The 26,289-nt window shown below is 40.5% G+C and overlaps 1 protein-coding gene across 1 annotated transcript in view; it reads left to right on the top strand.

Annotated features, from left to right (window-relative positions):
* The window catches only part of LOC148041341 (uncharacterized), a 73,762-nt gene extending 50,912 nt beyond the window's left edge, over positions 1–22,850 (top strand). The window contains exons 3-9 of the mRNA XM_087678993.1: positions 13,811–14,237; positions 14,399–15,656; positions 18,733–18,836; positions 20,125–20,429; positions 20,529–20,793; positions 20,946–21,063; positions 21,160–22,850. Coding sequence (XP_087535119.1) covers positions 13,811–14,237; positions 14,399–15,656; positions 18,733–18,836; positions 20,125–20,429; positions 20,529–20,793; positions 20,946–21,063; positions 21,160–22,016 — 3,334 coding nt within the window. The 3' untranslated portion in view covers positions 22,017–22,850. The remainder of the gene's footprint in view (positions 1–13,810; positions 14,238–14,398; positions 15,657–18,732; positions 18,837–20,124; positions 20,430–20,528; positions 20,794–20,945; positions 21,064–21,159) is intronic.
* Positions 22,851–26,289: the final 3,439 nt, after the last annotated feature.

Genomic DNA, 26,289 nt, shown 5'->3' with positions numbered 1-26,289 from the left:
TAACCCCTTTTCCATTTCAACTCCCACAAGTCATTTTACCCCGGGATTTTTCTTAAGGCCCCTTTCTGTGAAGATCAAATTGTATTCCCTAAACTTCTACGTAAAGAAGGGGAGTTCATAAGTTCCCATTTCCAAAGCCCAAATTCCGCAAGAAGGTGCGTTGGTCAAGGAAGCCCTATTTCAAAAAGGGAATTGCGCGTGCGAGGGAGACGGACCAAGATCATAAGTCTGCGGCCAAGGCAAGAAGGTCGAATTCGTGATGGCCCCTAAAAAGGCACAAGGCGCAACCACAGGAGAATCATCTCCTAACATCCATGTGGACATTTCACCACCAGTCCAGGTTTTCTTTCTATTTTTGATTTACGTCGTAATATTGTAATTATGCATGGTTAATTCACGAAAGTAAGATGCACTTTTACGATTGAAAAACATTGGCTATCTTAGGGGAAATAACTCACAATTGATGAATCGGTCATTTGTATTTCTCAAAGAAACAAACGAGAGAAGGAGATAAGATGTCTATGCATTCTTAACAAATTGTTTTTATGCATTACAAAGTAACGATTTTTAGATCAACTAATACCATCATTTCAAAGTCGAAATTATTGTAGTACACTTCGATTATGTATGGAAAGATTAAATTGCATGTTGCATTATTAGACATCTCTTTCTTCGCAAGGAGTCATTAAAGAAGATTGCTAACAACCGTAGGAATTTGCAAGGCATGGAAATGATTCTAGGGTTGCATGAAGTAGATTAAACTCTAGTTAGTTGGCATAAAACTCAAATCAATTACGTAAGTAGTTACGAAAGGTTGTGTAATGCTCATTCAGCATACGAATAATTCATTTAGAAATGAAAAATTAGGCAAAGGTTGCATGGTTCGTTTTAACATAAACCCTAAAAGCTTAGTGGCATGAATCTTGATTGCATGTTATAGAAGGATCAATAGGAATTTTCCCATAACTTAATATACGCTTTGATCTTAACGAGAAAAGTTAGGGACTGTAAATCTAATCATACGTAGGTAATAAATTGTGTGCTTACGAGGATGGTATCGTAATGCAACTAGTTTTTTCCCTATTTGATCAAGACAATATCTTCATGAATAGACAAGTAAATTGGTTTACCCTAAACACCTTAAACCGCGAAGAAATCGCTTAGAAAAGATTAAATCGATGCAACATATCCCAAAGTGCTAACTAGGGTTTAGCACGTTGAGGACGTGATCTAGTCGCACTTATTGCCAAGTTGAAAACTCTCATACCCTAAAAACCTGTCCACATTCACGGAATGCAGGGACAATAGGACATACTTGCGAGAAACGATCTAGGGTTTCTACCCTAAGGATTGCTCGCTAAAAAGATGAAACTCGGTTTGAATTTGGAACCCTAGGACCGACAATGTCGGCCTAGTGCAATTAGGAACGGATTGTTATGAGGACATCCTAACCCTATTTCCTATCTAATCATGATTCTGTGATTAGAAGATGTCGTTCGATGGGTAAAATAGTCCCAGATGCGGCGCTTGTGTAACAAGTTGCAGAGTCGCATGATCTTGTGGTTTGACCACAAGAGAATGGCCAATTCCTCGGAATAAGATTGGCAGATTCTTGCGCAAGTTTATCTTGCAAGAGGATGAGTAGTCATTCTGACATAGCACATTTCTTGAGAAAAGTGACCAAGATAAGGGGATTAGATAATTGCTTGGAAGCACAAGACCAATCAATAATTTGAGCAACATACTTACTGTTAATAGAACTTAAGGTATTGGTTAAGTTGGGTTAATAGGGTACGGCCCTAATCCAAGGACATACGGATTAACAAACAAACCCTTGGGGATCTTGCCGAGTCACAATTGATCCCGGATTGAATGCTGGATGCATTCGGAGAGAAGGATTCACTTCTTAGCAGTTGGCCAAAATAACGACCATTGAAAATGATTGTGCTTATAACAGTTTAGAGAGCACTGTTTGCTTTGTTTTCTCAAGGAATTAAAAGATGAAAAGATATCTAATGCTTCAGGTTGAAGGCCTGAAGGGAGAGGTAGTCTCAGTTACCCCCGACTGTTTGTCTAACCCTAACCAAGGGGGTTGTTAGCCGTGCCGGGAAGGTGGAACAAACCCGCCGCGAGAGGTCTCTCCGTTGAGCGCTACTTGAAGCAGGAGGACGCTTAGGTACCAGGGGGGCTCTGGCCGTAAATCCCTCGCCTTCCGGGTCCTACACAAGAGGCCAACGTGACTCAAGATTGGATCTCGAGGCCCTCATACTAGTCTACGAGCGGAATCTTGGATTAGTAATTCCTGTGGATTGCTGGATAGCCTTCGGGCGGATTATGGATAAGCCTACGGAGTGGACTTTATAAATGTATTTCAAAGATAAATATGATAAGCTGTTGAAAAGGAACTTGTTTGACATTGCTTTTCTATGTCAAGTGCTATGATTACGTGAAGGAACCGGTGCCTAACGGACTAATTAAGGAAGCTATTTGATGCATGTCCAACTAAATGTGATAGGTAATTAGACAAGTAAAACAATCTGAGGAAAGTGCGGTGGATGTGGCCATGGGTCCGTCCTACGGATGGGTGGTCCTGGTTGGCCGGGAACTTTTCTCAATCATGATGGATAGCAAGAAGATTGTTCAAGGAAATGAACAGCAAGGGCGCTGACCTAGAGTCTAAGTTATAATAATTCCAATTTACGCTGTTTTAGGGGAACGGAATGGGGCTATGCCTTATGGCTGAGAGGTTGAGCTTTTCATCCCTCCTGTTTCCCATTCTCCTTGAACCAAGTGTAGCGTAAATCTGCTTCGGCCTTGGCGTTTCTGCGTAAAGTAGTTTGCTTGGGGTTCGATGCTAGTTGCCATTTAGGAAATGACTATTAGGGAAAACCCTGATTCAGGTCGGATCCTGAGTGGAAACGGCCAGAATACTTCTACTACGTGGCAGACACGGAAAGTCCTAGATCGTGAACTCCGTGACATTCCATGGGAGTGCCGGGCGGAGCTTTCTAGACCTCCTTTCTGATGGACTGCTAAGATGTGTCCTGAAGGGAACAGGTGGACGCGTTACATTACCGGAAACATAGTGTATGACCAGGAGAGAAACACAAAGACATAGACGATGACATGTAAAACTCAAACCCTAACTGCAAAAGGCAAAACTCAAAACTCAAAACTCAAAAACACAAACACAAACAGAGAGAGAAGGAGAACTCTGAAGTGAATGAATCAATGCAATGAATGAGTGTAAGAGTGTAGAAAATGCTCAAGACTAGAGTAGTAGAGTATCGGAGTGTGATGCCCACTGGAGATGGATCCGGAGAGTTATAACCACTAGTTGGAGATGAGAGAGTGTTGAATAATGAAGGGTAGCGGGATGGTCACCAAAACACAGCAGTTGGAGGCCGAAATCTAGTAAATGTAGGAGTGTGCCATCAGAGAAGGCTGAAAATTGATCACTTGAGGCAAAGAGTTGTCAGGCGACAAAAAGAGAGGTGTTTGCTGATGTAGAGAGCCTACTTGAGAGCGAAAACGCAGATACTGCAATAGTCGTCTAGTGGGAGAGATGGTAGTAGCCCGTTGCCTAGCACTAGATGCTGAAAACGCAAGTTGATCAGGTGCTATGATGATGCAGCAGATGGAGACCTCCGGACAGCAGGGTGATGGCTAGATAGTGATTGGTTGCAATTGGTGATGGTTGGACAGTAGATGGTAGGTGGTTGATGGCTGAAATCTGCATGGTAGAGTGAGAAACTTGCACAAAAGGATGGGCTGAATGGTGGGCAGCCTGTCTATTTACAGATAGCGATAGACCCACCCAAATTAGGGAGAGAGTGCAATAGAAGGACATGAATACAAAGAGAAAAGAAGAAAGTGACAGCAGGAAGAAGGAAGAAGTCTCACTGATAGAAAATGAATGCTGAATACAACACTGTGAACTGATTAGTCCGTGCATGTAGCTCGAGGCGTGAGTGAGGGCACTAGATCAAGTTGAGAATGATGATGGCAGCAGTAGCAGTGGAGATGGAGGAGAACGGCAGAGTCGAAGGAGCAACTTGCAGAAGATGCATGTGCCAAATGAGGAGGGTCCTCTATGAATAGTTGAATATCTCCAAATCTGGCTGGTGTGCTAAAATGGCCTCTAAATCTGGCTGACTTGCTAAAAATAGCCTGTGACTGCAATAAATGCAGTCCGACTGCACATAAAGATCTGGAAAATCTTGATGTGGCATCTTGGGCAGTCAGGCATTGGCAAGGGGTGAATACCGGCTGAGAAACATAGGACAAGTGCCAAAAACAGAAGAAATGCACACTAAAATGCTACAACTCCCATGTCTCTGTTAGACTTTGACAAGAGCTCACAACCATGAGATGACAGATTGAAAACCCTAAAATATGCAAGCTAACACCCCCTCTCAGATAATGGGAGTGTCTAAAGATCCAACAATCTCATGTGATGAAATATGGAAGCCCTTGGGCAAAAGCTTCATGGAGACATCTGTTACATTGTCCTCTATAGGACAGGAAATCACGGATAACTCCAAATTCATGATCCACTCTTGAACATAATGGTATTGAACCTCAATGTGCTTCGTATGGGCATGAAACATAGGTTTCTTAGCTAGAGCTAGGGCACTTTGGTTGTCCACACGTAGCTAAGTGGGTTATGTTTGGGAAAAACCAATCTCTGCTAACATCCAATGGATTCACACTGCTTTCATAGTGGTAGAACAAAGGGCATGGTACTCTGCTTTTGTAGAAGAAAGTGCCACAATAGGCTGCTTCTTATTGCTCCACGATATAGCTCCCGATCCAAGGGAGAAAGCAAAACCTCTTGTAGATTGTGTCAAATCCGCACCACTTGCCCAATCAAAGTCACACCATCCAAAAAGAGTGTTCCCCTCTCCATACATGATCCCATAGGATTGAGTCCCCTATAGATAGGGCAGAATGCACAAAGCGGCTCCCCAGTTTGCCTAAGTAGGAATCTTTATAAAGAAGATAGCAAAGCTACCCCAAAAGAGATCTTTAGCCGAGTGTGGATTAGCGAGATCAAAGAGCCAACAAGGCACCTTTAGTGGGTAGCATTTGGAAGGGGATTATTTGCTGCGAATAACTAGGACTCAAGGTCCAAGGGGCAAGAAATAGGTCATCGGCCATACCAAACTTTGAAAGTAACTATGCTGGGAAATAAAGATGCCCTGTGCCATTTGATAAATCTCCAAACCAAGAAAGAAGTGTAGGATCCCAAGATCCATCATGTCGAACTCTTATTGCAATATCTCATGAGTCCAATCAACCTTCGGTCCTTGTGTGAGTCACTCCATGTGATAATGGGGTCATCAATATACAAGATGACCAACACACACCTATTACTCTCAACCTCGTAATAAAGGTTGGGGTCATGATCCGAACTATGGAAGCCACTCAGTAAGAAGAAGCAATCAATCCTTTGGTACTAAGCTTGAGGGGCCCTAGGCCACAGAGGGCCCTCCGCAACCTGTAAACATGGTCCTCCTTCCCCCGCACAAGAAAACCAAGAGACTATAAGTCATAAATTTCCTTCTCCAAGGTGCCATTTAGAAAGGTCGACTTCACGTCCATATGATCAACTGGCCAGTGATGATGAGTGGCTAAAGCCAAGATAGCTCGATATCCAAGAGATAGATTCCCTTTTGTGAAGTTAAACACATACCCTATATGGACTTCCTGCAATCTGCATGTCCAACATAGTTTGCATCCGTAAAGCCAATGACAGATGCCTTTTGCTTATCAAAGCAGATGCGCAAATCCTTGGTGCCCTTGAGGTATCTCATAATACATTTCACTGCTTCCCAATGCTTCTTGCCAGGGTTTGATTATGAAGAACCACATGTATCAGAAGACCATCAATTAGATCTTTGGAGGCCATAGGCTCGTTAAAGATCACATCCTTGCTCACCTTGATCTTTCAAGTTTTCAAGTTATAGAGGTGATAGCCCTTTGTGATCGTCTTGTAGCCCACGAAGATAAGCTTCTTTGACTTGGGGTCGAGTTTGCTTCCTCTTTTCTTCTTGTCCACGTGGACATATGCCTCGTACCCAAAGATGTAAAAGTGGGATATTGAAGGCTTCTTTCCAAAGAAAACCTAGTAGTGGTCATATCTTGCAAGGCCAAAGTAGGAGACTTGTTACGGATAGGTATCGCGGTAGCCATTGCCTCACCCCATAAGGAATGGAGAAGACTCTTATGCTCCAATATCGATCGGGCCATTTCAAGCATAGTTCGATTAGTGCGCTCCACCCATGGTTGTTAGGTACGAAAAGTACGATATGGTACGGTACGATAAAATCTAGTACTAAATGGTACCTTAAGATTTTTTAAGGTAGGGTATGATAAAAATATGTTACTCTATCCTAAAAGCAACTCAAACCTAGTTCTTTTTGACAAAATAAGGTAGAGAAATTGTTTAAATCGCAAATAACCTAATCTCATGGGAGAATCATATTAGTATAAGGAGCATTTAGCTCATCCCAAAGTGCAGCTCGAACGGGAAAAGATGTATCCATTAAGTTGGTACCTTATGGTACTAATACGAAGGTATGGTACCTAAAGTATGGTATAGTATGAAACCTTTCGTACACGTGGTACTAGTGCAACTATGGATCCACCACACCATTCATGGATAGTGTATTCAGATGGTACTACTCCACTTGAATATTGTGATCCTTCCAAAATTGAGAAAATAGGTTAGAATGAAACTTGTCGTTGTGGTCTGCTCATACACCACAAACTTTGAAAGAAGTTTACATCTTCGCAAACACCTTGCACTCGTAGAACTAGGAGTACGCCTTGCTCTTGTACTCCAAGAAATAGGGCCATACATAATGACTAAAGTCAACAATTAGCATCAGGTACTTGGCCTTTCCGAGGGAAGTGGTGCTCACAGGTCCAGGAAGGTTAGTGTGTATCAACTCAAGCCGTGTCGAAGCTCTCCGTGTGGCGACCTATGGGTGAGGTTGCCTATGCTACTCGCCCCTTAAGTAACTAGGGCAAAGAGTGTGAACGGGAGGAAAATCTGAAAGGTCCTCTATCATTTTTTTCCAAGAAGTCCATCGAATAGCATCAAGATTCAAATGCCCATTACTAGCATGCCAAAGCAGTCCAAGCTCATGTGAAGACCGTGTCGTGTAGCAAGGGTTGTGAGTGTGTAAAGTCCACCCTCTTGTGTACCTGTCCAAAGAGCAACGCCTGTAGATGCATCCTCCACTGTGACTGCATCTTGGGCGAATATGACTCGGGCACCTAGATGTGTAAGACCATGGACAACATACAAAAGGTTAAAGCCCAAATCTAGTACATAGAGGACTTTGGCCGAAGAAGTATGCTGATCAGGTAATAGTGGAATGGTCCCCACTCCATGCATGGGGACAAAAGAGTTGTCACCAATAGTGAGGGAGTCCCCTTTGGATCTCATGTCTTGAAACCAATCCTAGCAATAAGTCATGTGGAAAGAGGCCCCACTATCTACAAGCCAAGGCTTCTCCTTAGAAGAAGAAGCAAGTGTTTTCCTCCACCCTAGAAAAACAAGTGTACAAAGACAAACTCTATGATAGCGGGTGTCACCTTTGAGTCCTTGGACCCCTCCTTGGGCTTCAAATGGGGGTACTTTTGCTAGCACTTCTCCTTGGGATGAGTGCCCTTGTCACAATGGGGACACTTAGGCTTCATCTTGGAATCATCCTTCTTGTCTTGTTGTGTCTTAGCTTGGGGCTTCCCTTTTTTCTTTTCTCCCCCCAAACTTGCTGTAAAAGTCTTTGTGGAGCTGGATCCATTGGTACCTATATCTTCGAGTTGCTCGTCTTTTGACTTGTGTAGAATACATTGAACTTCGGAGATGGAAGCTGAGCCAATAGAAGCATGGCCATGCCCTCAAAAGATGTACTTTGTTTGAGAGATGCAAACTCATCTCTCATGTCCTCCAGTTTGTTGATGTGGTCCTGTATGGAAGGAGGATCATCGACACTGAGCATCCGAAGCTTCTTCTCAAGGGATATGTAGTGAGCAAATTGATGGTAGAGAGATGCTAGCTTCTTCCAAGCCTCCATAGCAATCTTCATTTTGCAAACATGCACTAGGATAGAATCCTATAAGCTCATACAAAGAAAGGATCTAGCTCAAGAGTTGAGCCAATCACATAAAGTGGCATGATCCATCGTTGATCCCACTTCGGGATCCTCCATAGGGCAGGGCAAGGGGTGAGAAACAGACTCCCAAAGGTCGCAGGTGTCGAATATAAACTCCACCTTACATAACCACAATGAATAGTTGGAACCATCCAAGTGGTCCTCCTTGGGCAAAGAAGGAAGTGCGTGCACCTACAAAGAGGGTGCCATTGGAGGGATCTTAGGACCTTGGTGATGGATCTTGTGTGAAACATGGAGGGAGGAAAGAGGAGAAGGTTGCCGTACAAATGGACTTGGTGACATCCATTCTTAATCTTTGCGAGAACTTGTGTGATAATCTCTCCACTTTCAAAGGAAGGATGAGAGACCTCATCCTTTGAATCATCAAATCCTTTAAACTAGTGATAAGACATCTTCAATGACCCGCAAAAGAACTAGAAAACCTGTGTTTGCTATAGACAACCCCTCGAATAGTGAAATCAGCTAAAGTTCTTGCAAGAAATGATGTGGAGGATCCACTTGGAGGGGAGAAACTATTGCCTGCACCAAAGATAGCTGCATTTTCAGCAAAAAGCAAGCTTGGACTGTTACCTAGGCATGTGATGGGCTGTGTTTCAGCAACATATGGGTTGGTAGGGCTGTGTCAGCAATCTGAGTAGTCTCCTCAATACTGATCACCTCCGTCACCCATGTTCTCTCTTTTGGTGATGATACCATGCGAGAGTGCGCAATGCAAGAAGGACATGAACATAGAGAGAAAAGAAGAAAGAGACGGCAGGAAGAAGAAGGAAGAAATCTGTACTGACTGAAAATGAATGCTCAGTACAACAGTGTGGACTGATCAGTCCCTGCATGGAGCTCGAGGCATCAGTGAGGGCACCAGATCAGGTTGAGAATGATGATGGCAGCAGCAGCATTGGAGATGGAGGAGAATGATGATGGCAGCAGCAACACAGGAGGCGGAGGAGAATGCCGGAGTCGGAGGAGCAACTTGCAGAAGATGTGTATGCCAAGCGAGGAGGGTCAGCTATAAATAGCTGAATGCCTCCAAATCTGGCCGACCTGCTAAAAATAGCCTATGACTGCAATAAATGCAGTCTGACTGCACATAAAAATCTGGAAAATGATGACATGGCATCCTTGGCAGTCCAGAGGTAATCAAGCATTGGTAGGAGGTGAATATCAGCTGAAAAACATAGGAAAAATGCCAAAAACAAAAGAAATGCACACTAAAATGCCAGAGCTCCCATGTCTCTATTAGACTTTGACAAGAGCTCATAACTAGGAGATGATAGACTAACAACCTTAAAATAGGCAGGCTAAAATCTCAATTCTAGATGTCAAGGCCAAAGGTGGAAGAGGGGCCTGATGTTGGTCTTCATGTGGTGCTGAGAACCATGATGAAGATGAGGATGAGGATGAGGATGAAGCATCCCTATTGGAAGAGCAAGATAAAAGACACTGCCATGATAGCATTAAGAGAGATGTTGCACTATCTACCTTATGAGGGGAAGCCTCCATGATGGTAGAAGAGCAAATCTCCTAGAAGGATGAAACCATGAACGGAATGGTGTGCATCCCATGTCTCCAGCCCAGGAAGGACTGCTTCAAACTTGCATGTTAGCCCTACGTTGAAATACAAATCCTGTGAAAGAAATCAAAATTTGCAAAATAGAGGTCAGTAGTGAGATGCTTCAAAGCAAAACAAGATAGAAAGGGAGAGCTAAATAGAAGACAATTCAATGATTATGTATGAATGAGTGAATGTAGCGGAAGAATAAAAAATAAAAAATTAAAGATAAGGCCACCATCATGTATGTCCATTAGCAGGTCATTTTTACCAATAAAACGCCTAACGAGGTGAACTGGTCCTAGATGAAGGTGCAGAGGATGACCTAGGAATGGATGCAAAGAGTGCAATGGGTGGAGAGCTAGTATACCAATTAACTAATCCTTCAAGGGTATTGCAAAAAATAGGTTGTTGAGGCTATCCACGTGCCACATGTCGGTTGAGGCAGATGGAATAGATGGGGGCAACAACAGGAGGTGTAGCCTCATTGGATTGTACAAGAGGAGTAGAGATAGTTGCTGCAGTTTGTTGGGGTTTCTTAGAAGGAAGACCATGGGCCTTGGTACAACACTTCTTGTCCACATGGCTTGATCTCTGGCAGTGTGTGCAAAACCTATTTTTCTTAGGAAGTTGTTGGCAAATGGGTTTTGGTTTCTTTGGTTCCCTTGGAGAAAGGGATATCACCCTTGTTTAGACTTGTCTCTGCATCTTGTGGATTCTTGTCACCTCTAGTTTTCCTTTGCAAAGAAGAGGCAACCAAACCCCTCTCTAAATATGAGTATGTGGAGGATTTCTTGTAGACTTGATGGTGTAGTCTTGCATAATGCAAGAATTGACACTTGAACTCATAGAAGGTCAGCTATCAGTGCAATGAGATAATATGTTGAGTGAAAGGAAAGTATTTTTCAGGTAGGTTATTAAAAAAGAACGTAACTTGATCGTTGTTTGACTACGGAGATCTAGTGGTGGCAAACTTAGCAAGTAATTGCCGATATTCGGCCAACTTGACTTTCAAATCATCCCCTTCCTTAATGGAAAGCTCCTGAAGTTCAAAGTTGAGAGTGATATGTCGCGTGTGATCTTGTGTCGCATAGTGGTCAATGAGATGACTTCAATGCTCACATGCTAGAGGAAAATGCTATAACAACTAAGAGTGGAATTGAGGAAGCAACCCCTACATTAACTCAACATTGGCTGTGGTGTTGCGGGCTCTCCATTGATGGATGTGCTTAGGGTAAGCTAGTTGAGGGTCTAGCATAGACTTGAGACCAACGATGAGATCCCAAAGTCCCTGAGATTCAAGCACTTATTGCATGAAGTTCGATCAAGTGGTGAAATTTGACCCGTTAAAACGTGTCTTATCCATGAAGGCACTCTTGGCCATTGCAACAGGAGTGGCAGTGCTAGGAGATGGATAAGGTTTGTAATAGGGGTAGGGAGGATAGGGATAGTGGAGTACACTTGGGAATGAACCCCAGAGTGCCCACCATGTATGCAAGAAGTGTGTATAGTGGATCCAAATGTGGGCATGGGTATGGCAACCGCATGAAGAGCCCATGGAGTAGGGATAGAGACGTGGGGCAGAGGATGGAAATCCTTATGTAGGAGTGACCTAAGGAATATGTGATGATGCACCATAAGTAGAGGATGGAAAACCTTGTGCCTGAAAGGTTGATGAATGGGGATGTGAGTGTTTGGGGGGAAGTGAGGGGGATGCCCATCATAGCCGTCCCCGGGTGAAAAGAAGTGCTCACTTTTGGGTATGTGGAAGACAGTGTGTTAAAGGGTGGCATTCCCCCTAATGTACCAAGGTGCAAAAGGGTAGTGAAGTGAGGGTGGATAGAAGATGGTATGGAGAAAGAAGAAGTGCTAGGAGTGGAGATGGAGGATCCAACTCCTAGTGTGTTGGATGTGGAAGTGGAGTGTAATCCTAGGGATTGGAATGAAGAAGAGAGGAAATCGAGGTGTGGATTAGGAAAGGGTGGGATGGGAGGAATTTGAGAAGAGTGGTTTACATGCTCAAATGAAACAGAAGATGCAGATATATGTGATGATGTTTGCTATGAGAGCTCTTTAATGAAGTTTACATATAGAAAATCATTTGGATCCTGCACACCAAAAGAAGAAACAAGAGAGGTTTTTGATTCATATGACTCAAAGGGAGTATGAACTTTGGGCTTGGTTGAGATGAAGAAGATGGGTCGCTAGTCGTCCCAAATGTCATGTCCTCCATGATCGGAAGGTGGCCAGCCTTACCAACCTACTAGGGTTTGTATTGAGTGATTGAGGAAACAAAGAGTGTATGACCACAACAAAAACACAAAGACATAGTTAGTGATGTACAAAACTTGAACCCTAAACGCAAAACACAAAACTCAAAACTTAAAATGCAAAAACAGAAACACAAATAGAGAGAGAAGGAGAACTTTGAAATGAATGAACCAATGCAGTAAATGAATATAAGAGTGTATAGAATGCTCAAGGGCAGAGCAATAGAGTGTTGGAGTGTGATGTCCATCGGAGATGGATCCCGAGTGCTGTAACCACTAGTTGGAGATGAGAGGGTACTGAATAATGAGAGAGTGATGTCCACCGAAGATGGATCCCGAGTGCCATAACCACTAGTTGGAGATGAGAGAGTGCTGAATAATGAAGGGCAGCAGGCTGGTCAACAAAACACATCAATTTGAGGCTGAAATCTGGTAAATGTAGCAGTATACCATTAGAGAAGGCTGATAACTAATCACTTGAGGTAGAAAACTGTCAAGCGACAACAAGAGAGGTGTTTGCTGATGTAGGCAGCCTGTTGGACAGCAAAAACGTAGACACTACAGTAGTCGCCTAGTGGGAGAGATGCCAGTAGCTTGTTGCCTAGCACTTGATGCTGAAAATGTAGGTTGATCAAGTGGTATGATGACGCAGTAGATGGAGACCTTTAGATAGTAGGGTGATGGCTGGAAACAAGCAACCTAGGACTGGATGGTGATGGGCTGTAATCGGTGATGGCTAGACAGTAGATGGAAGGTGGCTGATGGCTGAAATCTGCACGGTAGAGTGAGAAACTTGCATAAAAGGATGGGCTGGGTGGTGAGCAGCTTGTCTATTTATAGATGTGGATGGACCCTCCCAAATTAGGGTTTATGCAACTCTCTCGAACTGCTCCCTGTTTTAGGGTCTTTCATTAATTAAATATGTTTTGGGGTGGTTTAAGAGGCTAATCAGCATGTAATGCATTTTTTAGCTCAACGCTACATTTCTTTGATACCATGTTAGAGTGTAGTAGTGAATGCAAAAGTGTATGATTGGATTGAAAGAAAAAATTGAACACGGAGAGAAGAGAGTAGAATGTTGAAGATGTTAGAGTATGAATGCTGAATACTGAAGGAGGATATGAACGATGGGCTGTTGGAGTATCACCAGTCAAAGCTCTCTTTCACCTACAAAAAAATTGAAGTCTGAATGTGTGTGATGCTGGATAGACTGGCTATAAATAGCCAAGAATAGAATATTCAAATATAGCAGGTTGGCCAGCTGGCCATCTGCATCAGCATGAATAAAATAATAATAAAAATTTGAAAAATTCTGTGATCACAGCCAGGCTGCCCCATGACACCTGTCCGCCCTGCGTGCTCTGCCTGATCTGTCCAGGAAATGCTGGCCAAATCTCTAACAATGATAGATCATTTGGTGGATTCTGGTGTTGTGACTTTTCTTGAGTTGTTAGTGGAGGTTTTCACTCACTAAATAGTAAAGGTGCTAGCAAGGTTCTTTGGGTTCTACTTTCAAAGGTGTCAGTTGCCTTAGAAAGTAGAGGCAGATAGTTCTTGTTTCTTTTGCTTCTCACTACGTTTTGCATTTTCCTAAAACTCTTGGATGTTTTGTTGGACTCCCTGATGAAATTTGATTACTCATTAAGAGATGTTTAACTAAACCCATTTCAATATGCTACATGCTTCCACTGGTATCATATGAAGACAATAATTGTTTCATGTGTTTTCTGCATAATTAATGCTCTTATGCTTGGGGTTGTAAAGTATCACTGGTGGTTAATAATTGATATTTGAATCAATGCCAGAGAGAAGGGAAAGTCGGCCACATCTCAGAGGCCTGAATGGGACTCCAGCATTTTTGTTCCCACTAGTGATGTTGATGGACCTTGGTCAAGCATTCCAGATATAAATGCCGTAGATTTTCCCTTGCCAAAGCCTCAAGATTCAGATAGTAGCATATCACTGTGGCTGGGGAGCCCCAGAAGCCTGGCAGGCGATGAGGAGCCAAGTGATGAGAAAGGAAATATATCAGAAAATTCCATACAGCTGGAACAGAAACCATGCTTAGGAAACAATAACCTGGCAGTCTTTGTAATTCCTTCAAAAGATGCATATGGGAGAGTATCAAATTCCAACCGTAAGCACAATGACGGTCATTATAATGAGACCTCAACTAGAAGTGTGTCCTCAGAGAAATTTTGTGAATTGGTGTCAAATGGTCCAGTTTCACAGGCAAGCATTACAGATTATTTCTTCAAGTAGAGATGCCCTTTTTTTCTGTATTAAGAAATCACTTTAGTTTAATGAAATGAAGAGCTTCTTCTTGCTTTTCCTAGGAATAATTTTCTGCCTCTTCATTTAGCTCAGTGCTGCTACCTAAACTTCTATAACAGGAAAAGTCAAAGTGCCATTTGGAGAGATGTAATGTTTCAGACACAAGAAGTTGTCTGGCCGTTAATTCACCTGGAAAATCACTCAAATATGCAAAAGATGAAGGAGGACTCCCAAAGAAGCAAAAACATTTGGCCAAATGTGTGGATCAATCAGAGCTGTCCCAGAGGAGAGGTTTCAGAAAGTTTACAAAAAATACATGCATCACACATCAAGATGGAAAAACTCAGAAAGAACCGGTTTCATTCTCAGCTTCACACATAGCAAACAGATCCAAATGCTTCAAGGCAGGACATAACGGTAAAGATAGAAATCAATCAGAGTTGCTTTCAAGAACCATTAGTAGATGCCGAAAACTTATTCATATGCATCAAAATGTTCGAGTTGCAAATAAATGCATGCATCTTTCTGGGCACGATGCAATGGTGGGGTGCAGTTCATACTACCCAACCAAGCGGAAAGCTGATACTTTTAAATTACATGACCAGAATCTACGTATGCCTGGAAAGAGGCACCAGAAAGTAGCTATGACTACAAGTACATACAATTTCAACACTGAACAAGTGATTTCTGAGAATGGTCGACACATTTTGAATCAGGGTGAGAGAATAAAAAAACCATTATTAGAGGCTGTAGTGACAACACAAAAAGATAAGCAGGACTTTGCCAAGGCTCCATATGACCATACACGTGAAGCTATTAGTGAGAGAAAATGGGTTACATTATTGAAAATTTTGGCTCAGCAACTAGTTAGTCGACTTGATGCTGCACAGATGTTCCTTAAGCATAGAACTTCAACAGTGTATGATGAGAATCACCAGTATCTTGCACATGCCGTTTCAATGAAAAGGACCTTCAACAAATTTCAGAAAAAACTGAGTACTCTTGAAAGAGCATTAGACGATGTTCCTTCACAGGCTCTAAACAAGAGTGGCTGTTATATTGTTTTACCCACCAAGATGAACCTGAATCGTAATGCTGGATTGATCAGTCGTATGAAGCAAACAAGAGGGTCTGAAGACTTGGCCAAATCCATGAAAGAACACATGCAGATTAATGAAGCAGCTGGCAAGCAATTTGCAGAGAGTCCTAATCCCTTCAATGATGTTGACATGACTACTTCAACATCAATGCCCATGATGCCATGTAGTCCATCTCTGAAGTCAGTATGTGGAATCTTACATGCTGAGAAACAGGACACACACAATACAACAGAGGAAGCAGGAGATGGCATTGAGCCAACTGAAATACTGAAACAAGGTACTTAACTTCAAATAGATCATTCGCCTCAAGCCCATTTAGATGCTTGTCTTCAGCCAGTTTTCTAGAAAGAATAGAAAACTTATGTGTGCATGCAGCTGCTCCTTGCCATGTCTGTTAGGATAATGGTTTCTCAGTCGTTGGATTTTACTTCTTTCAAGTAAAAGGAAATCCTATCAAAACAGCTTAGCAAATATTAAAGTTGAAACACAGTATTTTTCCCCTTAACAGAATCTTTTTTCTTATCTTCTGCTAAAACCGTTGGCAACATGTCTATGCTCCTTATTAGTAATTGAAGTACAAATGCGGATTTCCTCTCATTTGGACCTGGCTTACGTGGATTTATGCTGTGCAATACATGAGTATACATCTAGTTTTGTGTACTTAATTTCTTAGAGCTGCAATTAGAATGTGTAACATGTCTTCATGAATGTATGATATGAATATTAGACCAGATGGATTCAGCATTGCCACAGAATATGAGGGATTCTGGATGATTTCAGTGTTGATACAGAGAATTGATGGTCTGGATGATGTGAAATTAAATGCTGCAAGAGAAGAATTAGATGATAATTCCAGAATGTCATGCAGGAAGAAACAATACAATTATGCCAAGAATAGATGGAGAATCTGTAAATGTGCTCTACAGTCTTACTGGCAGCTGCACATGTAGAAGTTGCTGCTAATAAACCCATTGATTGTTCAATCCAAGCTAACATGAAGAAACTGAAAATTTCCTACTTTTCTAACACAGAAGCAGGTATCAAATCCAGTATAGACCAGTAAAGGGAATCTGCAGATTTGCAGTGAGCTTCAAGGGCCAAAATTGTACATGCAAGAGAGAACAATCTGCAGTCTGAAAAGGGTTATTTTGGTTCTATTGGTTGTACAATCAAGATGCTCGTTATATAAATTCGATTTGTGCATGGGTTAGCAAATACGTTGTGCATAGAGCATATACTTGATCTTAGGTTATTTCATTTCTATTGATTGTACAATCAAGATGCTCGTTAAATAAATTTGTTTTGTGCATGGGTTAGCAAATATGTTGTGCATAGGGCATGTACTTGATTAAGATAATTGCATCGGGTGTATCAATCGACCCACAAAGTGATGCACTTAGAAGCTGATCCTTACGATTGTGTGCGCATGAGGCTGTATAGTTGCAGATGAATACCTAGGAAAGAAGGGCTCTGTTAACTGATGCAGCTTGAAGTTACTGATGAGCCTGAGAGGGGGAATTAATTAGACGTGCAATAAAGAAAGAAACAGTGCATGAATCATCTGAAAGGGATCATAAGGGCTATGGAACCAAAACTGATTAACAGAGCAAGTCTTATATGCATGCATTGTGAATGGAAGATGGGAGTGTCACATGGAATGCAAACATTTTCACTCATTTCCACCCTCAGCTACTCCAGCTATCTGCTGATGGGAGCATCGCATGAAGAGTATGTATTATGGAAGCAAAATATTCATTCTTGCAAATAAATGCCCATTGGAGATGGTCAATTCCAGAGGTAAGAAATCTGAACATGGTAAATCTAAAAACAAGGCCAGAGCAGAGAGACAAACATGCAATTTCATGCATTTTTGTCTGCACTATTTGAAAGGTTATTATGATTTCACACTTCCAAGATCCTTGCAACAAAGTTGAATAATACTCAGGTATTCAGTCAAAATTGATGAGTATAAAGAAAGATGTTCCATATTGTGAGTACTCTCTCGACTTTCTTATCAAGCTTCCCTCAGATTGATTTTGTCTTCATTATGGCTGTATCAGTTCGTAAGACTCTTCCCACCTTTGCAAATCAGGTTGCACAAGAAATCTTGAATCATTCAGATTCCAGTTATCAGAGCGTGAGGGTCCACCAAAAGAGAGCATGAGGGGGCTAGGTAGACCTTGATATCAGAGAATGCCAAAATTGTCTTATTTGAGCTATGGTACTCTCAATCATGAATGTTTTTGCTGCATCTTTTCTGCTGTTCTGACCATAATCTGCTCTCTACTATTTGCAGCCGCTGTTAATAGGTCCTTCCTAGCACAAGAATGACAGGTAAAAGATGACTCTGAGTTTCTCTCTCCAGCAAAATCTGCTATTTTTAAGTGTTACTTCTGTCCAGGCTTGCCACTACCACAACTTTGACCCTTGGTGAATACAAAAAACACAACTCTGACCGACATTGCTTACTCGATTAGCAGTAGACATGGTATGCCAAGAGTATGACCTGTTTGATATGTGTACAGGCCATTGAAGGCAGGCCTTTTTATGGGCTGCAGTTGGATTAGCAGTGTGGACCTGGTATACTCGTGCACCCCTCCACCATGCCACATGGCACTCCTGCCACAAGTTTTTCCCTTTCTTGCAAGGAAGCCTTATGCTTACCAGAAGGATCTGCTGTCTATGATCATGGAGTTGCCTAATACTTGTGGTTGTCTGAGTCCAGGTTGAGCTATAGCTTGGACGCTGATGTTCTTCCATTGAGCTAAGCTAGTGGTGTCCTAGCTTATATTTAGACAGTGGATGATGCATGTATTGAACACATTATCTGTTGACAGAGAGGAACCACTTTTGATGAGAATACCGTTATTCTTTAAAAAGAAAAAACTTATGCACTTTCACACTACTAAGCCCAACAGTTCTGTATCTGTGACATAAGCTATCATGACTATGATCTGTTCTCTTAAACTTACCAGTGTATACTTGCTCTATTGTAGCTTACTACAACATAGATGCAAAAAGCCAAGCTAACCATGACTACATGTCTGTGCACCATTGCTTAACATCTCAGGCAAAGCTAAGCTGCCAGGAAAATAACCATGAATTGGGTTTGTTTTCCTAAACTGAACTGTGTGTACTTGCTTCATTGTAGCTTATTGCAACATAGTTACGAAAATGGAAGAATTGCAAAGTTTCACTTGTCAAATGTACTTCTTGCACGTCATAGATATTTTGTAAAACATTCGTTTGAAAGTAGTATTTCATTTTCTATAGTCTGTTCATTCTTTGTTTGCTGTGAATTGAATTCAGTTATACATGTCTCATGTGGTTTTGATCAAATAAACTGTGTCCAGAGCTTGACACAATCACAAAGCCTTTTGAAATGGACAAATTGAACCCAGAAGTTGGATGGCATTGTTACAAGTGGGATCAACACTTCCTTGACCATGAACTTCGGGTACTTACTGAATAATTATTAAATGTAGAGATGATTGCATACATGCTCATGGGAGGATTTTTTCAATATTTTGTAAGAGTAAACATTGATCATTACAATAAGCAATTTTTTTTCTCAGCTTTGATTTGAAAAGTCACACCTTAGCATTTGTTTATTTATATGCAGTTTGTTAATTTGTTCACAGTTAGGGTAAGTACCATACCATGACATTTCATAGCTGTGAGAATTGTTCACTTATTTTATGAGGAGCAAAAGTTGATCACTACAATGATCCATTTGTTTTACCAGCTTTGATTGAAAAATTTGCATCTTGCATTAGTGAATCAATCCACACTTTCAATTAGTACAATACTTTGGTACTCTGTAGCTGTATGCAAGGCATGTTTTAATGATTCATAGTCAGATCCCAATCAACAGTCTAGGCTTAGGACATGCTTTGCAAGCGATCTTTGAAACAGGAGGTTATCATGCATTATGATCTTTGAAACGGGAGGTTATCATGCATAACCTGAAGCATCACATTTTAGTAGAAGGTTTCATGTATCTGCAGCATAAAGTAATGAAATCAGCCATTGCTGGTCACTAGTCTCTTACTTCTTTAGCCATCTTCCCCTCTTTGGTGTCAACTAAGCTTAAATTTGGTAGTATGGCAGCTGGCTTTCTCATGGGTGCTTTTCATTATTTCTTATAGCATGCATAAGCTACAACAGCTGCAACTCAGTTACTTCACTGATGTGTGAGTGAGGGCCAAATAGAGAAAGGTGCGAGTCATAGGTATATTGATGAGGAGATCCAAGGGAGTATATCTTATTTCATCTCAGACCACAAGCTGATAGTGATTCAGACTTCTGACTTTTCTGGACCCCAATTTCTACAAGACGTTATTACACACGGGAGCTCATCGGTAGCATTATTTCATGGTATATTTGGATGGCCAAATGTAGACAGTCTTTGACAACCTCTGCTTCAGAGAGCCCCTTGCAGACCAAGACAAATATAATTCATACCCACCAAGTTAGATTAGACAAGATTTGGGGTGATTTGGAGAGCATGCAAAGGAGGTATGAGCTCTTAGCCATTTGGTATTCAAGCATTTTCTCGTGTAGCCAGCCTGGCCTCCATTATTTTAACTTTTTGTTTTGTTTTCGTTCAGATCATTTGTTTTTGTAAAACCTTCATTTTCGTATGTAATAGAATAATATAATTGTTTTGTCAGGAAAAAAGTGTGTAACTAGGGAATAAGTGGGTGCACAATTGAGTTGAATATAAAGGTTAACCATGTGTACAGAGATTGGATGCTGAAATTAAGAAAACAAAATCTAGGATGGCTCAAAAGCTTATTTTGTCCCATCCTCATCAAGGAGAAGTCAATTCTACACCTTCAGTACCCAATCATTTAGACCATGTTGATGATGACCAATCTGTTTCTTTTCAACCAATAACCATGGAAGGAAGAGACATTCAAGACCCATTCAGAGGGACTCCTGATGTTAAAATAGAGATGAAAAACATAATCAATGAGGATCTGAAAGGCAAGGGTAATGTTGATGTCTTGGTGAATGAGCTTCCTCTCACAGAAGACTATTGTGCCAAGTAAGCATTGGTCATGTCCTCGATTTTAGATGAATATTGCAGGTTTTAGTACAGTAGAAGTCAAATGTGCACATCTGACTGACTTATTTTTGCTGGAAGGAGCCCTAGCTTGGCTGAAATAGGCACAGAAGTACTGAACAAAGAGTGCAAGGTGCTTGCTGAACCTAACAGGGGTGTGGAATGTGGCTTGTTCACTACAAATGATACCCGTGAATATGCTGCTTTGTCAAGCAAAACTGCTGGCAATGAGAGTGCAATTCTTACGACTCCTCAAGCCATTACCAATGGTGATATCTCTGAATCGGCATCTACAAAGTCGTCACTCTGTCTCTCCAGTCCTTATGTGATGCCAGTAAATTCACGGGTAAGTGTGCACATCTAAATTGTTTGAGGTTACTGTCAATAAGGTTGCCCTATTTTTCACGCATTCTACTTGATGTCGCTGCTCATATAGAAGAATGGAAGTGGTAGCCTGACATCTTTCACATGTTTCATGGTTATTTGTCATTCAAACAGTGGATGGCCAGTAGTTCACCAGATTCACTGAATGTTGATATCAGAAGAACTCATGAAGTCTTTGTCAACATCATGACGGACACACTTATGCAGGAGCTGTTAGAGGAAGTACTGTCAGGTAAATCTGACTGATAATCACCATTTGAATCATGTGTACAATGAACCAGTCTCATTATCAGAGACAACAGACTGACCAGGCCTCATCTGTCTTCAGAAATAGTTGTTTATGTTCAAACGTCCCACCAGTCGCCACACTGTGGGCGCTCAATGGCATTCAGGACTGAATTTAATGAATCTACAGACATTGATGGGTCATCGCCAGATCATTCCAACTTCACTTGCAAAGTCCTTTGTACTGAGAATTCTGAGACTGAGCATGATTCGCCACAGCATAGAGGCATGAGGCTGGTATTGAATGACGATGTGAGTGACGGAGTGCTTAGTCCCTGTGTCTTCAAAGATGCCATGGTGGCCAAATGTAGTAACATGGAGAAAGTGACTGATAGAAGCTATATGGAACCTTTCAAAAGCACTAGTAAACGCCTGGTTGAGAAGTATGTGAATGATTTAGAAGGTTATGGCGTGTTGGATTCTATGAGGCTTTTGGAATTATATGCTTTTGATGGATCTATTTCGTCAGTTTTACAATTCAATACAGATCTTGTGAGCAACTTGGAAGATCATATCCATGGAAAACTGTTGTTTCATGCTATTTGTGAGTGCCTCGAGAAGCATTTTTCCCAGTTCACTCTTCCAGCATTCCTCCTTCTCCTTCGCCCATGTGTTGCAGGTCAGCAATTAAAGCAAGTGTTGATCAGCAAGGTTATTGAGCATGCAGATGCAGCTTGTGAGGGAGGGTTTAGTCTTGAATACATTTTACAAAAGTCTTTGGATGAGGAAGACTGGAAAAAACCGTTCAATGAAATGCTAGAAATTGTTACTGAGATTTCCGAAGGCATTTTGGTGGATGTTGTTGAAGATTTCATCATGGATATAAGTAATAACAGCCAGCTCCGAGTAGATGCTTGGCCTGCGACTACATGCTCACTGCAGCTCATTGAGTCTTGCTAATCAGACCGCCCACACACCTGATGTTACAGAGAATGGCAAGACCACCCAAGCACTGGATGTCACCCACAAAGAACGGCTCAAAACCATCATCGTGTCGCAAGATCATGAGTTCTGCGATTGTGAATGTTGCCCATTCGCCCGAAGAGAAACTGCTAAAAGGTAACTAAGATTATGTTACTGAATGAAAGTGATACCTAAATCGAGCCGGTATTGGGGGATTATGATGGCTATAAGCAACAAACAAATCTTAATGCATGCTTGGCCTCTTGGCACTAAGTGCTTTAGCTTGGGTATATTAATCAAACCAAGGGTATGTTGAACAAACCAAGGCTAGAGACTAGAGAAATATTTATTAGCCTTGCATTTGCAATTACAGCTTGTTGAATCTTGTTGATCAGACAAAGACAAGACCATCCCCACACACACAAAATATGACTCAAGTCACCACCAGAGATAGGATAACAAGTTGTAAGACTCAAAATTTTATCGATATATTCACCTGAACATAATAAGCTGCTCAAACAAAGCAAACAAATTGAAATTCCTCAATAGTGGCACCAAAAACTAGCTGGTTTTGTGGATCTTATCATGACTATTAAGTAACAAATAGAGCCTAGTCTCTCTCTCTCTCTCTCTCTCTCTCTCTCTCTCTCTCTCTCTCTACTACCGACTACAAGTTTCACTCATCAGTTATATATCACTCATTAGTCACTCCTTGTGTTTCAGATTGCCCCTTTTTTTCTTCTTACAAGCTTTCGGAAGCAATCCTTATGATTTATGGAAAAAGATATGTGATCTTTGTGACACATTTGTTGTATTAAGTTCTTGCAACATGATCAAAACCCTATATAGGGTCATTGACCTTTATAGTACTTTGTTAGGCTATGTGCCTATAAGTTTAGAACATAGATCCTATGCATTATATGATGCTAGGTCACATTTAACCTAATACATGTGAAACAAGAGCATTTCATGTAAGCTTCTTTAAAACTTTCTTTTATCAAATAAAAATAAATGTCTAGCTTCGGGTGAAATTCGACACATTTATTTGCAAAAGTATGAGACATTGCATTTTTAAAGTATAGATAGAGGTAGGATAACAGGTTGTATGACTCGAAATTTTATGGACATGTTCACCTGAACATAATAAGCTGCCAAAACAAAGAAAACAAATTGAAATTCCTCAATAGTGGCACCCAAAACTAGTTGGTTTTGTGGATCTTATCATGACTACTAAGTAACAAGTAGAACCTAGCCTCTCTCTCTATTACTCACAAAGTTTCACTCATTAGTTACATATCACTCATTAGTTAGTCCTTGTGATTCAGATATCCTTTTTTCTTCTTCTTACTAGCTGTTAGAAGAAGGGTTGTGTCAACGTATCACATACATTTGTCTTGGAATATGATAAGAACCATAGGGTCATTAACCTTCATAATGCTCTATTAAGCTGTGTGCCTATAGTTTTAGAACATATATCCTATGCATTATATGGCGTTAGGTCACATTTAACCTAACAAGTGAAATAACAACATTTAATGTAAGCTCCTTTAAAAGTTTCTTTTATCAAATTAAAAGAAATGTGTAGTTTTAGGCAAAATTGACATATTTATTTGCAAAATTACGAGGCTTTGCATTTTTAAAGTATAGACAATACGAGTACAATGGAAAATGATCGCACATGTCCATAAGCATTGCCATTTTGGTGTAGTTTTTCATTCGTGAAATTTTTTCATGATTTTTTGTTTGTTACATATGTTTGACGGCTTTTTGTATGTTCCTTGGGCTTGATTGTTGCTTCTTGTTTGGGTTGGATTGTCTTGTAGGCACATTAAATAATTTGGAAGACATAAGTAACACAATTCAAAACCATGTCTTTGATTTGATAATCCGAGAGAAAATTTTGATAAAAGTATAGGTGTGCTTTTAAGCCAAGTATGTTTAGTGTCCAAATTATGAGTAAAGGGTCTATGATACTTTTGTTAATGTACTCAAGATGTTAGAAAACTCTCTTGAGAATGATCCAATATGAAGATACGTCAAGGACAAAACCTTTGTTTGTCCTTGGTGGTGACAAATCAAAGAGTACACCTTTATAGAAGTATCAAAGTTAGTTCCCATGGACCATATGTTATTGTAAATCTTAATTTGCATAATGATCTTGTGATAACCTAGAGATAATTGATGAGGTCATTATTGTAAACCACAACAAAAAACATGACTAATGATGATCAATGTTGGTAGGTATACATGACATTTTCTCCAACCTTAATGAGAGCAGAGCTTCACCATGGTCTCCCACCCTCACACACTCACTCCCTCACACTCTCATACTCTCTCTCTTAAGCACAAGCTCAAGTAAGCAAGAAGAAGAATAAGAAGAAGAGGAGAGCTACTTTTGGCCACACACAAGAATGAGCTTCCCATTCACTTTGCAACTTTATATACAAAACCCTAAATCCCTTTAGGACGGTCATTTTCTTATCCCCTTTTTACATGGTCGGTCATGGCCTAAGCCCTTTTTCCCCTTGTCCTCCTATCTTCCTAGCTTCCTTTCAACCGACTATCTACTTTTACAATTTGCGCGGCGGGTGAGAGCCCGATGCTCTTAAAATAAATCATGGTGCGTTTTGCACTATTTTACAAAAGTATTGACTTGTATTTTTTCTTGTGCACATTTCTTATTGATTTATGACTTTTTTGCATTTCTTGTGTTTCCATATTTTTCTTGGCATGCCTTCGTCTTCCGTTTACTTTTTCCTTGGCCTTGTTTTCTGCTTTAGATTTTTCAGATTTTCCCATAACAAACATAATCACCACATATAGACTTTTAAGAATTGGCAAGCATTTGAGAAACCAATCTTGACCTTGAAACCCTTAAGAAGATGATATCCTACCATTCAAAATAAATATACTAGGCCTTAGAAAGAGGATTAGATGAAATTCAATATCTTCATGATCACAATCTGTGGGCTTTCACTCTAATGTAAATCCTTTGGCCGTTAGGGTCAATTTTGAGGCCAAATGAGCTTCTAAATAATTGGATTAATTCTTAATCACATCTTAGGTAGATAAAATAGGGGAAGAAGGATGCTTGTTTTTCTCTAAGCTTAGGGACAAATTAGAATTAAATAACGATGGTAACTCTCTCCTACATACTTTAAATTTTTATTGCATTTTTATTTTTGGGGTTAGCTTTTTCAACACTTTCACTTTTCTATATTTGATATTTTTTGTTGATGTATGTAGTTTTTTCTCTTCTTCATTATCTTTCTACTCTCAATATTTCTCTTTCTTTGTGTTCATCTATACCATTAGAAGAAGACTGAGGTAGACTTCCCATTGCAATAATTAAGAAAATTGCCAAGGCATTGTTTTACACATGAGCACTCATTTTCTTTGTACTTGCATTTGTAATTAAAGCAAGAGAACACCATATTGGGGAATATGGAAATTTTCCGTAAGTTTGGGACACGTGGTCAAATATTTGGATTTGTCATAACTTGAACACTAACTCTAACTCGAGCGCTCTATAGCTCAATTGTTTCCATTTTTCAAGCACTTTCCAATGATAGGTCATATCATACGGTTTTGAGAAACTTATGGGCATGTTATCCAAGTGCCACCTTTTTAGTATTCAAAAAATGGGAATTGGGAGATTCCCAAACTTACTAATATTGTGTTAGAGGCAGTTTGATCTGTGGGTAAATGGATGTTTATATCCAATAGATCCAGTAATAGGCCACCCATTCAAATTCCAAACACTTCATTGTACAATTAGGTTTATTAGAGATGGATAGAATGGGTTTTTGTAATCACTTGCATTCGAAAGCAATGTTCATAATATGACCAAATGAACCAAATGCTTTATCACAACCACTGTTCTTGGAGGAAAAATTATAGAAAACAAATAGAAAATTAGTTGAGATAGATATAAAGCTGCAATTTATAAAGGAGGAAATAGAGAAGCTTAAACACTAGAACAAATTGCAAAAGGATCAAGTGAAAAAATTAAAGCCTCATTGATATCTATTAGTTTCACATTTAAATAAAGGCAATGCAAAATCTTAAAATTTAGCATTAAAGAGCAAGATCTTTAATTGAAGAATAAAAAAGAATATATCAAAAGTTGACCTTGAAGTTTTACATTTTAAAAGGTGAGTAGCACATCAAAACAAATAAGACATTATCAACTTACTTAAGGATTCAACTTCAAGCTCTCTACACAAAGATGTGTGGAATGAGATAAGCAAAGATTTTAAAAATATAGTTG

This window comes from Lygodium microphyllum, chromosome 1, assembly GCF_053477565.2.
Source record: "Lygodium microphyllum isolate KBCC chromosome 1, Lygodium_microphyllum_v1.1.10, whole genome shotgun sequence".
Classification (NCBI taxonomy): Eukaryota; Viridiplantae; Streptophyta; class Polypodiopsida; order Schizaeales; family Lygodiaceae; genus Lygodium; species Lygodium microphyllum.
Note: the sequence above shows the minus strand (reverse complement) of the source record. Positions and strands in the feature narration are given on the sequence as shown.